General features: G+C 62.7%; 1 protein-coding gene across 5 annotated transcripts in view; it reads right to left on the reverse strand.

Moving 5' to 3' along the window:
* Window positions 1-11,708, reverse strand: part of Tp73 (tumor protein p73) — a 42,465-nt gene that overhangs the window by 17,166 nt on the left and 13,591 nt on the right. The window contains exon 1 of one of the 5 annotated variants that reach the window (XM_010627810.2): window positions 11,647-11,702. The exons of 3 other annotated variants lie outside the window; for them this stretch is intronic. In XM_010627810.2, coding sequence (XP_010626112.1) covers window positions 11,647-11,685 — 39 coding nt within the window. In that variant the 5' untranslated portion in view covers window positions 11,686-11,702. Of the gene's footprint in view, window positions 1-7,457; window positions 7,526-11,646; window positions 11,703-11,708 lie in introns of those variants that run through there. One more of the 5 variants, XM_010627811.2, reaches the window with a different exon arrangement.

Below are 11,708 nucleotides of genomic sequence, written 5' to 3' on the forward strand. Positions count from 1 at the left end.
CTGTCCCGTCGCGCGCCGGTGTCTGGTTACAGGAGCCTTAAAGGGCCAGCCGCTCCAAGTCATCCCAAATATTTCCTCAGGCCCCCACCCCACCCCAACAGGCCACTACTTGTGTTGGGATAAACTGACATATTCACCTCACCCGCCCCTCTCCAGCCGCCTTCCCCAGTGCCAGCACTTCTGGGATCCACCCAGCCGTCTGCCTGGAGGAAAGGGGCACCTGGGGAGCTGTCCAGGAAGCCCCTGGCCCACACCCCAGCTCAGCCTCCCTCCTTGAGGGCCCCTGTCCAGAGTCACAGCTCAAAGGAGACCAATGCAAGTGAGCCAGGCTGGGCTGGGGCCCTGGGTTCCCCTCTAGGTGGTGTGAAGGAGACACAGTCTCCCATTCCTTGAGGCCCAGGTGGCCACTTTGAAAGGTCTCACTAAGCTACTGGGCTCCTCTCCAGCAAATGGCCTCTTGCCTCCGGGCTGGGTCACAATCACATGCCAGGTCCTGGTGGGGGGGCAATTCCTTCCGTTATGCAGATGGCCCAGCCCCTGCCAGGGCCTCACCTGAGGAACTCTAGGGGGTGCAAACCGTGAGTCCTCCTTGGTGAGGTCTGGGGACCCCAGAATGGGTCAGCCCCTGCCAGGAACTTAAAGGCACCCAGCCCACACTCTGAGTCTGGTGTCAAATGTAGGGCAGTCCAGGAAGACACCAGCTCTTGATCCTGGTTTCCTGCAGGAGGCGGGTCTTAGGGGACCACAGCATGTGGCTGAGCTGGCCAGGTGGGTCCCTGATCACAGCCGCCCTTTCTTCAGTGACTCTCCTCAGAACTCGGGACGGTTACACAGCTCAATCTGCCCACGACCAAGGTGAGCATGGCCTTAGCAGAGGTAGGGAGTCAGGAGGTGACTTGCCCAGTGATACAGCAAGGGGTCCAGCAGTGAGGCAGAGACAGGGGTTAGGATCTGTGGGCTCTGAGCCTGAGGAACAGCCCAGGGTCCATGACAGTGCTGTGGGATCTCTGTGTGGGGGCCTCCACCTGAACCACCCCTCAGAGACTCCCAGGACTCTGCCGCGCCTGTCCTGCCCACCAGCCGACCCTGTCCAGGCTGGAGAATGGAGCTACTCCTGGGGTCCCCAACTGCAGCTGCTCCCCACTCCCTTGGTGCTGGGGACAGCCCCTCTCCCCACAGGTGCCTTGCAGCCTGGCCAGCCTGGGGGTCCAGCCCCTCTCTGCACCTTGGTCCTCCTCCGTCCAGGAAGGGTTAGATCAAGGACCTGAGTCTACTGTTGAGTCCGTGACAGGGCTGCTGACCATGCACCAGGGCAGAGTCCAGGGCACATGGCCAGGCTGTGACCAACACACACCTGCTCAGCTGGGACTCAGGCAGGGCAGAGAGGGGACCAGTGACAGGCTGCTACTTCTTGTAACGCTGTTGTTCCTGTACCCTGGTGTCCTAGGGCCAGGCAGGGCTTTCCTGGGATGCTCCAGCCTGAGACAGCCACCTGCCAGTGAGGCTGAGGGTGAGCAGATGTCCAGCCTCAGCAGCCCTGGTACATCATGAGGCCCTGAGAAAGCTGCCACGGAATGGAACTCTGGGCAGGGGGATCCAGCCATACCCCCAGGGACCCGACCACAGCAGGATGGGACCCTGCAGGGCCTGAGCCGTGAGGCCTCCACAGCCTCATGCTGCAGGGTCCCCAGTGCCCACCCGAGCTGGCAAGTGAGTCACCAGCCATGGGAAGGAGAGACAGGGATCCTGACACTCAGCAATGTGACAAGTGAGCGGGGAGGGTGCTCTTGAGAGAGCCAGGCTGCGCAGGCAGACAGGGCACTTGGAGCTGGAGACAGGAGGCAGCCGGAGTCTGGAGATGCCGCACAGGCCCAACAACCCACTCAACCACTGGAGTGCGAGCATTCAGGGGTCACCTGCAAGGTGTGTGCACTGCAACACTGCACAGGGTCTCGGGGGCACCTGGCACTCCCCTCCCTGGCTCCTGGGCCGTCTGAGGGGTCACAGGACCGACAGCTGCCCGCTCGGGGAGATGCGTCTCCCAGTCCAGTCCCACAGCGCTGTCACAGGCCCCTGCAGGAAGGGACTGTCCCACCCTGCTGCATGACACAGGGTGGCTGCTCCCAGCCCCGGAAGCCTATGCTCTGTCACTTAGTTCCGACCCAGGTCCCTGCTGTAAGACACTGGAGCTGGCTCCACCAGCAGCATGCGCCTGCCTGCCCACACCCTGTCTCCTAGGGTCCCCCAGAAGGACCTGCCTGTGTGACCCTGTGGGCCAGGACCCAGCAGACCATTGCCCCAACACTATGTCGGGAGTGTGGGTGCACCCCGATCCCAGGACTGCCACAGAGCCACTCACACAGCACCCTGCCTGGAGACGAGCTAATTAAATCCTCCCACCAGTGCCTTCCAGCTTTGGAGGACTACACACAGGCCCACTTCCCGCAGCTATCCTCCCAATGGAGCCAGGCCCAGTACCCCAGAACCCAGGTGCTCAGGTGACGCGGGGAGGGTCTGCCCAGAACCTGCACACACTCCTGTGCACCATGAACCAGCTGACAAGGCGGCATCCACGACAGCCAGAAGCCACGCAAACGGTCGATACACTGATTGCTTAGGAACTAAAGACAAAGGGTCCTGTGCAGACACAGTGGTATTTGCTATTTTTGATCTGTGGTGGGTAGAATCCAAGGACACAAGGCCGACCCCAGCTCTGTCATATGGCAACAGCTTGGGCCCAGTTGGCACACATACAGAGTGGACAGAACCAGTGAGCTGGCAGGAGGAAGGAAGGAAAGAAGGAAGGAAGGGAAGGAGAGAGGGAGGAAATGCTCTAGAATGGGCGAAGGCTGCCCAGATCTGGGATGAGTGTCAGGACAGCTGTGCCTGGTTGGAGCACCCAGGAATGAAGTGCACAGGATGTGGGTCTCCCTCTTGCCGCAGAGGGCCAGGGGCTGCTGGGATCCCCCTCCTGCTCTTGCCAGTGCCCCCTCCCCCCCACAAGGCTGGCCTGGCCCAGAGAGGCTGGTCCAGTGGGCCGGGGGCCCTCTGTGCTTCCAAACGCAGGGTACCCCAGGCCAGCCCCAGGCCGGCGAGGTGGGAGACTGGGCCTCCCTGGTTCTGGAGAAGCAGGGCACAGACCACGACAAGGAGGTTCATATTTTAACTTGTCCACATTCTTTGATGATCCTAAGATGGTGCCAAGCTGTGAGTCACTGTGCCAGGGGAGGGAGCTGATAGGATCTGGGGGGGCTGCTCTGCAGGGGGTGCATAGCCAGGGAGCCCACAGTGGGGAGCCCTCGGGTGAGCAGAAGCTCAGTGGGCACCAGCACCCCAGGCCCTGTCGCCTCACACCCACTACAGCCAGCTCAGGCCATTTCCTGCCCTGGAGCCTCAGGAGACCCGTCATCATCGAGGGGCCTGTCCCCACCCAAGGAGGTGCTGCCCCTGCTGTCCCTGCATCCCAGGGACCCTCCCACACCCTCGCCTGGTCTAGTCACAGCACTCCTGTGGCCCCACAAGTGTGGGTGGCTTTTTGCATCACCTGCCTCTGGGTTCAGACCCTGCCCTAGGAAATTCCCTGTGTCCTCTGCCGGCTGCAGCCCTCTCCTGGGGGTGTTCCCTCCTCACTTCCCGTTCAGCTGCTGAAGCAGGACAGTCTCACAGGGTTACCTGCCCAGGCCCATGTGGAAGGCTGAGGTCCCCCAGAGCTGAGCCCCCGGAGCTATGGCGAGACCCTCTTGGCAGTGGGGAGGAACCCCAGCGAGACCAGGACCTTTCTTGGTTTGTTTGCTTTCGGTAAGAACTCCAGAGGTAGCGGGCTAATCGGGGCATGCCCGGCCCGCGGCGGCCCACATGTGCTTACACGCATGCAGGGCCTGGGCGTGACCCAAGGAGCGGGAGAACCCAATAGCTGCAGTCTCCCTCAGCACCCAGACCATGCAGGCATGTGGTCCAGGGGACCCCAAAGCCTGGAGGGGACAGCACAGCCCCTCCAGCCTCATGAGGCTCACTCCAGACCCCTGTTCTGTTTGCAGGTCATAGGGCAGCCAGAGGTCAAACCTGTCCCTGGGCCATGGAGGACACAGCAGCACAGGGCGCCTGTGTGAGCCCCCTCTTTTCCTTCTGCATACCTCCAGCCTGGGGCTGTCACTGGCCCCTAAAACTGCAGGGCCTTCACAGGGCACAAGTGGAGGCTGCTCTCCTTCCTGTCCCCTGGGGTGGCCTCATGCCTCCAGGGTGACAGTGACCTGGTGACCTTACCCCAAAAGGACAGCCAGGGAGCGGGGCCACACAGGAATGGGCATAGTCCCAGCTCCTGGGCACCTCCAGGGGTCCTCGAGGGTGTGGGACTCCCTCCCACACCTGGCCCTCCTGGGACCAGAAGGGAGGAATGAGGGGCAGGGCCCTGTGGAGCTGCAGCCCCTGTCCCCCTGGCCAGAGCCCCGGCGCATCCCCAGAACATGTCCCACTCTGCCATTCTCAGGGACAGGCCTCTCTGCTGCCAGGTCCAGGGTGGCACTGTGACCCAGGCTGTGTCCCAAGGGCAGGAGAGAGGAGGGATAGGCCCAGGGAGCCTCATCTCTCTCATCTGCAAAGGGAAAGGATTCCATGCCACTGAGTGCGGCCGGTGAGGGACCAGGGGTCCTGAGGCACTGGAGCCCAGGAGGAGTGACCCTCGCCCACCAGCAGGAAGCCCATGTCTAGGGTGTTCTTCCACGTGCAGTACCCCACAGCCTTGGCACAAAAGTCCAGGGAGAGACAGAGGCTGGCCAGCCACTTGGGGTGCAAGACAGTACCCAAAAGACAGTACCCAAAGACAGTACCCAAAGACAGTAGCCATGCATGGACACAGGTCCATGGAGGAGCCCACACCCTCGGAACAGTCCCTGCAGGGGTTGGGGTCTCTCCTGAATCCCACTGTGTGCTGGCATGGCTGGCACCTGGCATAGAACTGGGCGCTCAGAAACTCTTGGTCGAAGGGTGTGAACCCTGAAACTCCCAAAGACCAGAAATGCACGAAGGAGGCCCTGTCGCCTGGCTGTCAGCAGTCCTGAGATGGGAACTCTTGGTGCCCCCTGCCACCCATGACCAGCTGTGGACTCACTGCCTAGAGGCCATCCCCCTCATGGGAATATTTATCTGTATATTCCATGGAACTGGGCTGGGGATTGAACCCAGGGAGCGCCAGGTTACACCTCAGTTCCCCCTCACCCTCTTTATACTCTGAAACAATATAAACATGGCTTGAAGTTGCCCAGGCTGGCCTTGAACTTGTGAGCCTCCTGCCTCAGCCTCTCAAGCAGCTGGTGTTACAGGTGCAGTCACCATGCCGGGCTTATGTTTTTGTTAAAGATTTTCTTTACATCCTTCAGCTAACTCTTCCAAATCTGTGAACTATCTCAAGTGATTGTTGTTAGATGCACAAGTAGGTGGAGATTAAATTACTTTTTGAAATCTGGGAGCCGGTGCCCCCTAACCTGCTCTCACCTCCTGGCATCCACAACCACCTCTACCAGAGTGCAGGGGACCGGTGGACCACAGTGCCCCACCAGGGCCACATGGCGCACAGGGACAGAGGATAGACAGGGCCCCTAGAAGCAGCGTGGAGCCTGTTTCGCTGGTGGAAATGGCAACAGAAAAATCTGTCTGGCCAACTTGAATGCCCCGGGCCCTTCTCCAGAGGCCCAGGGCCTCTGGCCGGCCATGCTGTCCCTCATTTCCTGAGTCCGACCTCTCAAGAGCCACCTCCTCCAGGAGGCCCCCAGGCACTCTCCACTGCCCCAGCATCAGGGCTTCCTTTCCCTTCTCTGGCTGAGAGCTGATCCTACTTCCTGCCCACAGAGGGGCCCTGAATCCCAGCCAACCTTTGCCTCAGTCGTATCTGTGTAACTCGGGGCGATGACAAGCCTGCCACAGGGCTTGGGGTGTTGGAGCGCGTCAACACGTGTGAAGAGTGAGTGCAGCATGCAGTACATGTGTGTGCAGTGTCCTGGCCCTGCATCCCGGTATCCACAGATAGGGTGGGAAAGCTCCCCGAGCCAAACCACCAGCAGCCTGGGCTCAGAGCCGCCACGCCGGTGTGCACGTCTGCCCCCATGCTGGCGCCTCCCAAGGTGACCGAGGCCCTGCTGGCTCTTCTCCTGTGACTGCCAGACCCTCCAGGATCAGGCAAGGGAAACTCCAAGTGACAGGGAGGGCGGCCTGCTGTTGTGGCCATGCTGTCCCCGGGCTGCTGACCACAGGGCCGCAGTACACTCAGCAGCAGATGGCAGCGAGGAGGGCGTAGCCACAACCAGTCCTCTTCCTTCCTCCCCACTTGTTTCCTTTTTCCCTTCCTCCCTTGCTTGCTCCCTCCTCCTCTCCACCCACCACCTCCCTTTCTCCCATCCTGTAAGCATTGGTGGCCACCAGCTCCACGCACCCCACTGCTGGACTCACGGAGGCCCCAGCTCGTTCTCCTAGCCTCCAGCTCCCTTCTGAACACCCAGGCCTGGAAGCCCGGCCTGGCTGCCCCTTCCTTCCTTCCCAGGTCGAGGTGTCTCTCATGGCCTGGGCTGCTCAAGCCCAGTTTTACTGTGTCCTGCTCAGTGTCCCCTTCTTCGTGAAAAAACAAGGCCATTGGGCCACCTGGCCTCCTCGCAGGGCACAGCCAGCATCTGACTGTGGTGCGGCCCCCGACGCTCTGCCCCGTCTCTCCACAGCAGCCAGGCTGGCCCCAGCTGCAGTGCCACACCTCAGTGTGGGGCCAGCCCCAGACCTGCCCCAGCTGTCTAGTCTGCTCCCTGCTGAGATGGATGGGCCCAAGCTGTGTGCCGAGGCTGCCAGATCTGCCTGAGGAGCTGCTGGCGCCTGCCCTCACCCCTGCATCAGCCCTGCCCAGCGGGGTCACCATCACTCTGCTTTGACCTCCACCCCCAAGGGACGGACATCAAGTCTCCTGGTCCCCTGACACCAGGGCCAAGCCCAGTGGATTCCTCTCCAAGGGCAAGTCTGAGTCCGGGTGGCCTCACTCGGTAAGGAACTGCCGCCAGCTGGGCCTCGCAGAGAGAGACAGACAGGGACAGGGACAGGGACAGGGACAGAGATCGGGTTGGAGGAGCCTGGCAATGGAGACAGAGGTGGCCTCCTTGCAGAGCCCTGCATCCTGCTGTGGTTCCCACAGGCTCTGAGCTGTGATTAGACGGACAGAGGGGCCAACAAGACACAGCTTGCTCCTGGGGGAGCTGTCTTGGAGGTATGCACCCCCCCGCGCCAGGCTGTGCCCAGCCCCATGCCAGGCATGTAGAACGTTCCACACCTCAAGCCCAGGAAGTCTGCCCCCAGCAGCCCGCCGCTTGCCGGGCGTGTGTCTGCAGGACCCACCACCAGCACCCAGGACCGACAACCAGAACCCACATGCAACCCCCCACCCCCGGCACTGGGACGCAGTGCCCCATGTCCACAAGCAGCCCCACCTGTCTGCCCATCCGTCCACCTGTTCCTCCGGCCGGTGCTCCTCACGCCCTGCCCGCGCCATCTGAAGTCACTGGGGGACCAGTTGGTGAGTCGGGTCAAACCCGACAGCTGCACTGAGACGCAGGGCTGTAGGACTGGCGAGGGCGAAGGCTGGCTCAGTGAAGGGGCGGGCACAGGTGTGCCACCTGCAATGGCCCGGTGTGGAAAGGGGACAGCTAAGCTGGGACCCAACAGCCACCCAGAAACAGCTGGCGAGGGGTCCTTGAGGCCAAGGACAGACCCCGGTCACAGCTGCAGCCACCACCGGCTCCAGGCGTCCCCAGCCTGGCTCTGCACACAAAGACCCTGAGTCCCTGGCCGGCCACCTCCCAGGTCTTCCACGTCTCAGCCCGCATTTCCTGGACCCGCGGGGTGCAGAGAGCAAAGCAGCAGGCAGGCGTGCGGGTGCAGGGCCCCAGGAGGTGAGGGCCGGCGCCGCCCGCGGGTGGGCAGGTGCAGGCTGGGAAAGGCAAGGGCCACCTCAGAGCTTCTGGCCCGCAGGGCCTGGGGACATGGGGGGGCCTGGGGAGGGGCCTCAGGCAGGGCCAGCAGGGTAAAGGGTCGAGCGCTGAAGACGCTGCCGAAGGCAAGCTCGGGGAGATGGAGACATGGGGGAGGGGAGAGCAGCCAGAGCACTCGGGGTAGAGCAAAGCAGCAGGCAGGCGTGCGGGTGCAGGGCCCCAGGAGGTGAGGGCCGGCGCCGCCCGCGGGTGGGCAGGTGCAGGCTGGGAAAGGCAAGGGCCACCTCAGAGCTTCTGGCCCGCAGGGCCTGGGGACATGGGGGGGCCTGGGGAGGGGCCTCAGGCAGGGCCAGCAGGGTAAAGGGTCGAGCGCTGAAGACGCTGCCGAAGGCAAGCTCGGGGAGATGGAGACATGGGGGAGGGGAGAGCAGCCAGAGCACTCGGGGCTGGCTGGTGGGACAGAGCCCAGGACCAGGGGACAGCGGCAAGGACAGCGGCTCCAGGCGCCTGAACGGCAGCAAGTAGGCAGCACTGGGCCATGCACAAGTAAGGAGGCTGCGTAATCAGAGCATCAGGAACCACGCCCGGCTCCGGGCACTGTCCCCGAGCAGTTGGTGGCATGGGCTCCACTGGCTGCGATGCACATCATGGCCCTGTCTGCCATGTGGGGGACACGAGCTCAGTTCAAGCTTGGGACCCATCAGACTGGTGTCCTGGGGCCACCAGGGTGGGGGGCGGCTCCTGTCCACCCCCCACTAGCCCTGAACCCCAACTGGCTCCGAAGCTCTGTTGTCTCTGTCCCACCCTGCCCCCGGGGCCCCCAGCAGTGGTTCTGGCCCCTGCTGTGTCCTGGCCCGGCCCCTCCTAGAAACCCTCCTCCTGGTTCTCCAGCTGTTCCAGCTGCTCCTCCTCCCCTGAGCCCCACATGGTCCTGATGCCACCTGTGCCCAGGACCCCAGCAGTCACCGCACGCCCTCCTGCTTATCCGAGTGGGGCTCCGGCCAGCTCCCCCCCACCCCATGTTGGCCCCACAGCCTTTCCAGCCTCCACCGCAGTGCTCCAGACCCTCGGCCTCTCCCAGACTGTCCTGACAACCTATCCCATGCCTGGTGACCTTGCAGATGCCCCGTCCCAGCCACTGGTGGGTGCTGCTAAGGCCCCAGCATGTGGGCTTCTTCCTTCCTTCCTCACATGGCCTCAGGACACCCCAGCACCTCCTGCCTGCTCTCCCACCCCTGTGCAATGGCCCGTGGGGCCGCAGTCATCACAGCAGCAGTGTATTCACTCTCAGCCTATGGTACTGGGGTCACCGTGCACCCCCTGCACCCCCTGCCAGCCATCGCACCCTCCCTACCGCGTGGTCCAGGGCTGCTTCCTCCCCTGACCCCCTCCACCTGCAGTTTCCACCTCGGCCCTGCCCTCCCGTGGTCCGTCCCCAGCACTGCACGCTCCTGGAAGCAGGGCGGTGGCATCCCCTTTGCCACACTGCCAGGCACACAGTGGGCATTGAGTGATTATTTCTTGCCATGCTAATTGGCTTTTTGCTGCCAGGGTCGCTCCTGGGAACTGCCTGCCACACACCCTGCAGGTTCCTGCACAGCCCTCCCCGCTGCCAGGGAGCTGGTGAAAGAAGCAGAGTCCCCTAGATGGGATGGGGGGGCATAGGCAGGCTTGTCACTCTCTGCACACGGGGGTTCTGAGCCCCTTCCCAGGTGACCCCAGCCAGTGCTGACTGAGCCCAGCCAGCAGGAGCTGCAGACTTGGCCAAAGACCCAGAGATATTCAGTCCTCAGAGCTAGGGAGGAAGGGGGCAGACAGCAGTGGAGACACAGCAGGGTCAGCCAGGAGCACACAGCCACCACGGCCAGCGGCACCACCTATACAGAGGGAAACTGAGGCCCTGCAGGGGTGTTGCACCCCAGGACACAGGGCCACACTCCAGACCCCGACCTTGCTGAGTGAGCTGGGCAAGAAATCCATTCGCCCTGCATACCAGACACACCCCAGGCTAGCTCCATGGGCCAAAGGGGGACAGAGGACAGGGTGGGTCTGTGCACCCAATGGTCCACTCCCTCCCCCGGCATGGATGCCACTTCCACCCGTGTGACCCCTTTACTCAGCAAGATGAGGCCACACATTCTCCCTCTGGAGCAGAGACAGGGAAACTGAGTCACCCAGCCACATTGTCAGGACTGGGCTCTGCCACCATCCTCCTCGTTTGAGATGCTGGTGGCCACCTATGACGGGATCAGTGAATGAATGAATGAACAAACAGTTACCACCACTGGTCCCGAGCGTGGGGCAGCAAGTGGAGGGCATAGAGGGGTGGGGCCTGTGCAGCTGCACTCACCCACGCTGTCCCCTCTGCAGGTGAGGCCGGCTGCTACAGAGCAGCAGTCATACCAGGTCCTGAACGTGTCCCTGGCTGGCAGCTGGCAGCAGGGACACCGGGCTCTGGGCTGGGCTCCTGGGAGGTGGCAGGGCGCAGGGCACCGGGCTGCCCCGATCGGGCTGTGTGGACATCACACTCACTGCTGATCTTGCCTCAGTCTTTCTAGGGATACTCGTGTACCTGTCCCAGCACACAGAGGGACACATGCACACCCAGAAGATGCATCCACACATCACACAAACACATGTGTGAACACACCTGCAACAGACATACACACGAATGTCGATGCATAGTTACCTGCATGGGCACACACGACCACACTCAGCCACACACAGCTACACTCAGGCCAGCACAGTCTCACACTCACGTGCACCCTGAAACACACAACATACACTCTGGTGCACACACACACCACCTGCAGTCACACCTCTCCTAAGACTCCTTGACCCACGGACCTCTGCGACAGCACTCGCAGTGCCTGTCTGGGTCGGCGGAGCTTGGGGACAGATGGAGCATCCCTTGCCCCTGGCTGGCTTGCACCTGTACCAGGGGCCCCCACTGCTCTTGGCTTCCCTGAGAGGAAGGCAGCTCTGTGTGGCGCAGCTGCACCCGGCACTCACCCTGCTCAATTAGCAGCCTGGTGCCTGGGGCTCCGGGGAGCTGGCAAGTCTGGAAGTGAACTCGGGTCCCTGGAGCTCAGGCCTGGAACAAGCATGGGCTGCGTGCCCCTCTGCCAGGCCAGCCACCACACCCAAGAGAGGCAGGAACTCAGGGGCCAGCACGCAGCGGGTCTCTGACCCTGAACTCACAGGGGCTCGGTCACCTGGGAGGAGCCCCGGCACAGGATCCCCCCTTTCCACCTCCCCCACAGCCGGCAAGTGAGCAGGTCCCCCATGAGGATGCTGCTGCCCTGTGGCAGGGTGGGGCAGCTCACACCTAAGCCTGGAGCACAGGGAGCCTCCAGGTGTGCCGAGCTCCTGGCAGCTGGGAGGGGCAGCTGGGGACCCTGAACTGGGCAGAGCCTCAGAAATCCCCCACCACCCAGCAGGAGCGCAGGCTCGCCCAGCCTCCCAGCCTAGCTGCTGGTCCTTAGCCGGCCAGTAGCCAGTGGTCCTCAGAGCTACCACGGCATGGACAGGCGTCTCCTGAATCTGAAGCCTCCCTCCCTGCCTCTGGTTGCCCCAACTGGCAGCAGGTATCGCACCAAGGATGCCCAAGAGACACCCTCTGGGCTGCACCACAACCGCCAGGATGGAGCCACACATGGGTGCCCCTTGTGGGAGGCATCGCACCTACCGTGGCAAGGTGCCGCCGGGGGTCACCGACGTACAGCATGGTAGGCGCCTGGGGGTCTGCAC

This window comes from Fukomys damarensis, unplaced genomic scaffold, assembly GCF_012274545.1.
Source record: "Fukomys damarensis isolate Sample0158 unplaced genomic scaffold, DMR_v1.0_HiC HiC_scaffold_23, whole genome shotgun sequence".
Lineage (NCBI taxonomy): Eukaryota > Metazoa > Chordata > Mammalia > Rodentia > Bathyergidae > Fukomys > Fukomys damarensis.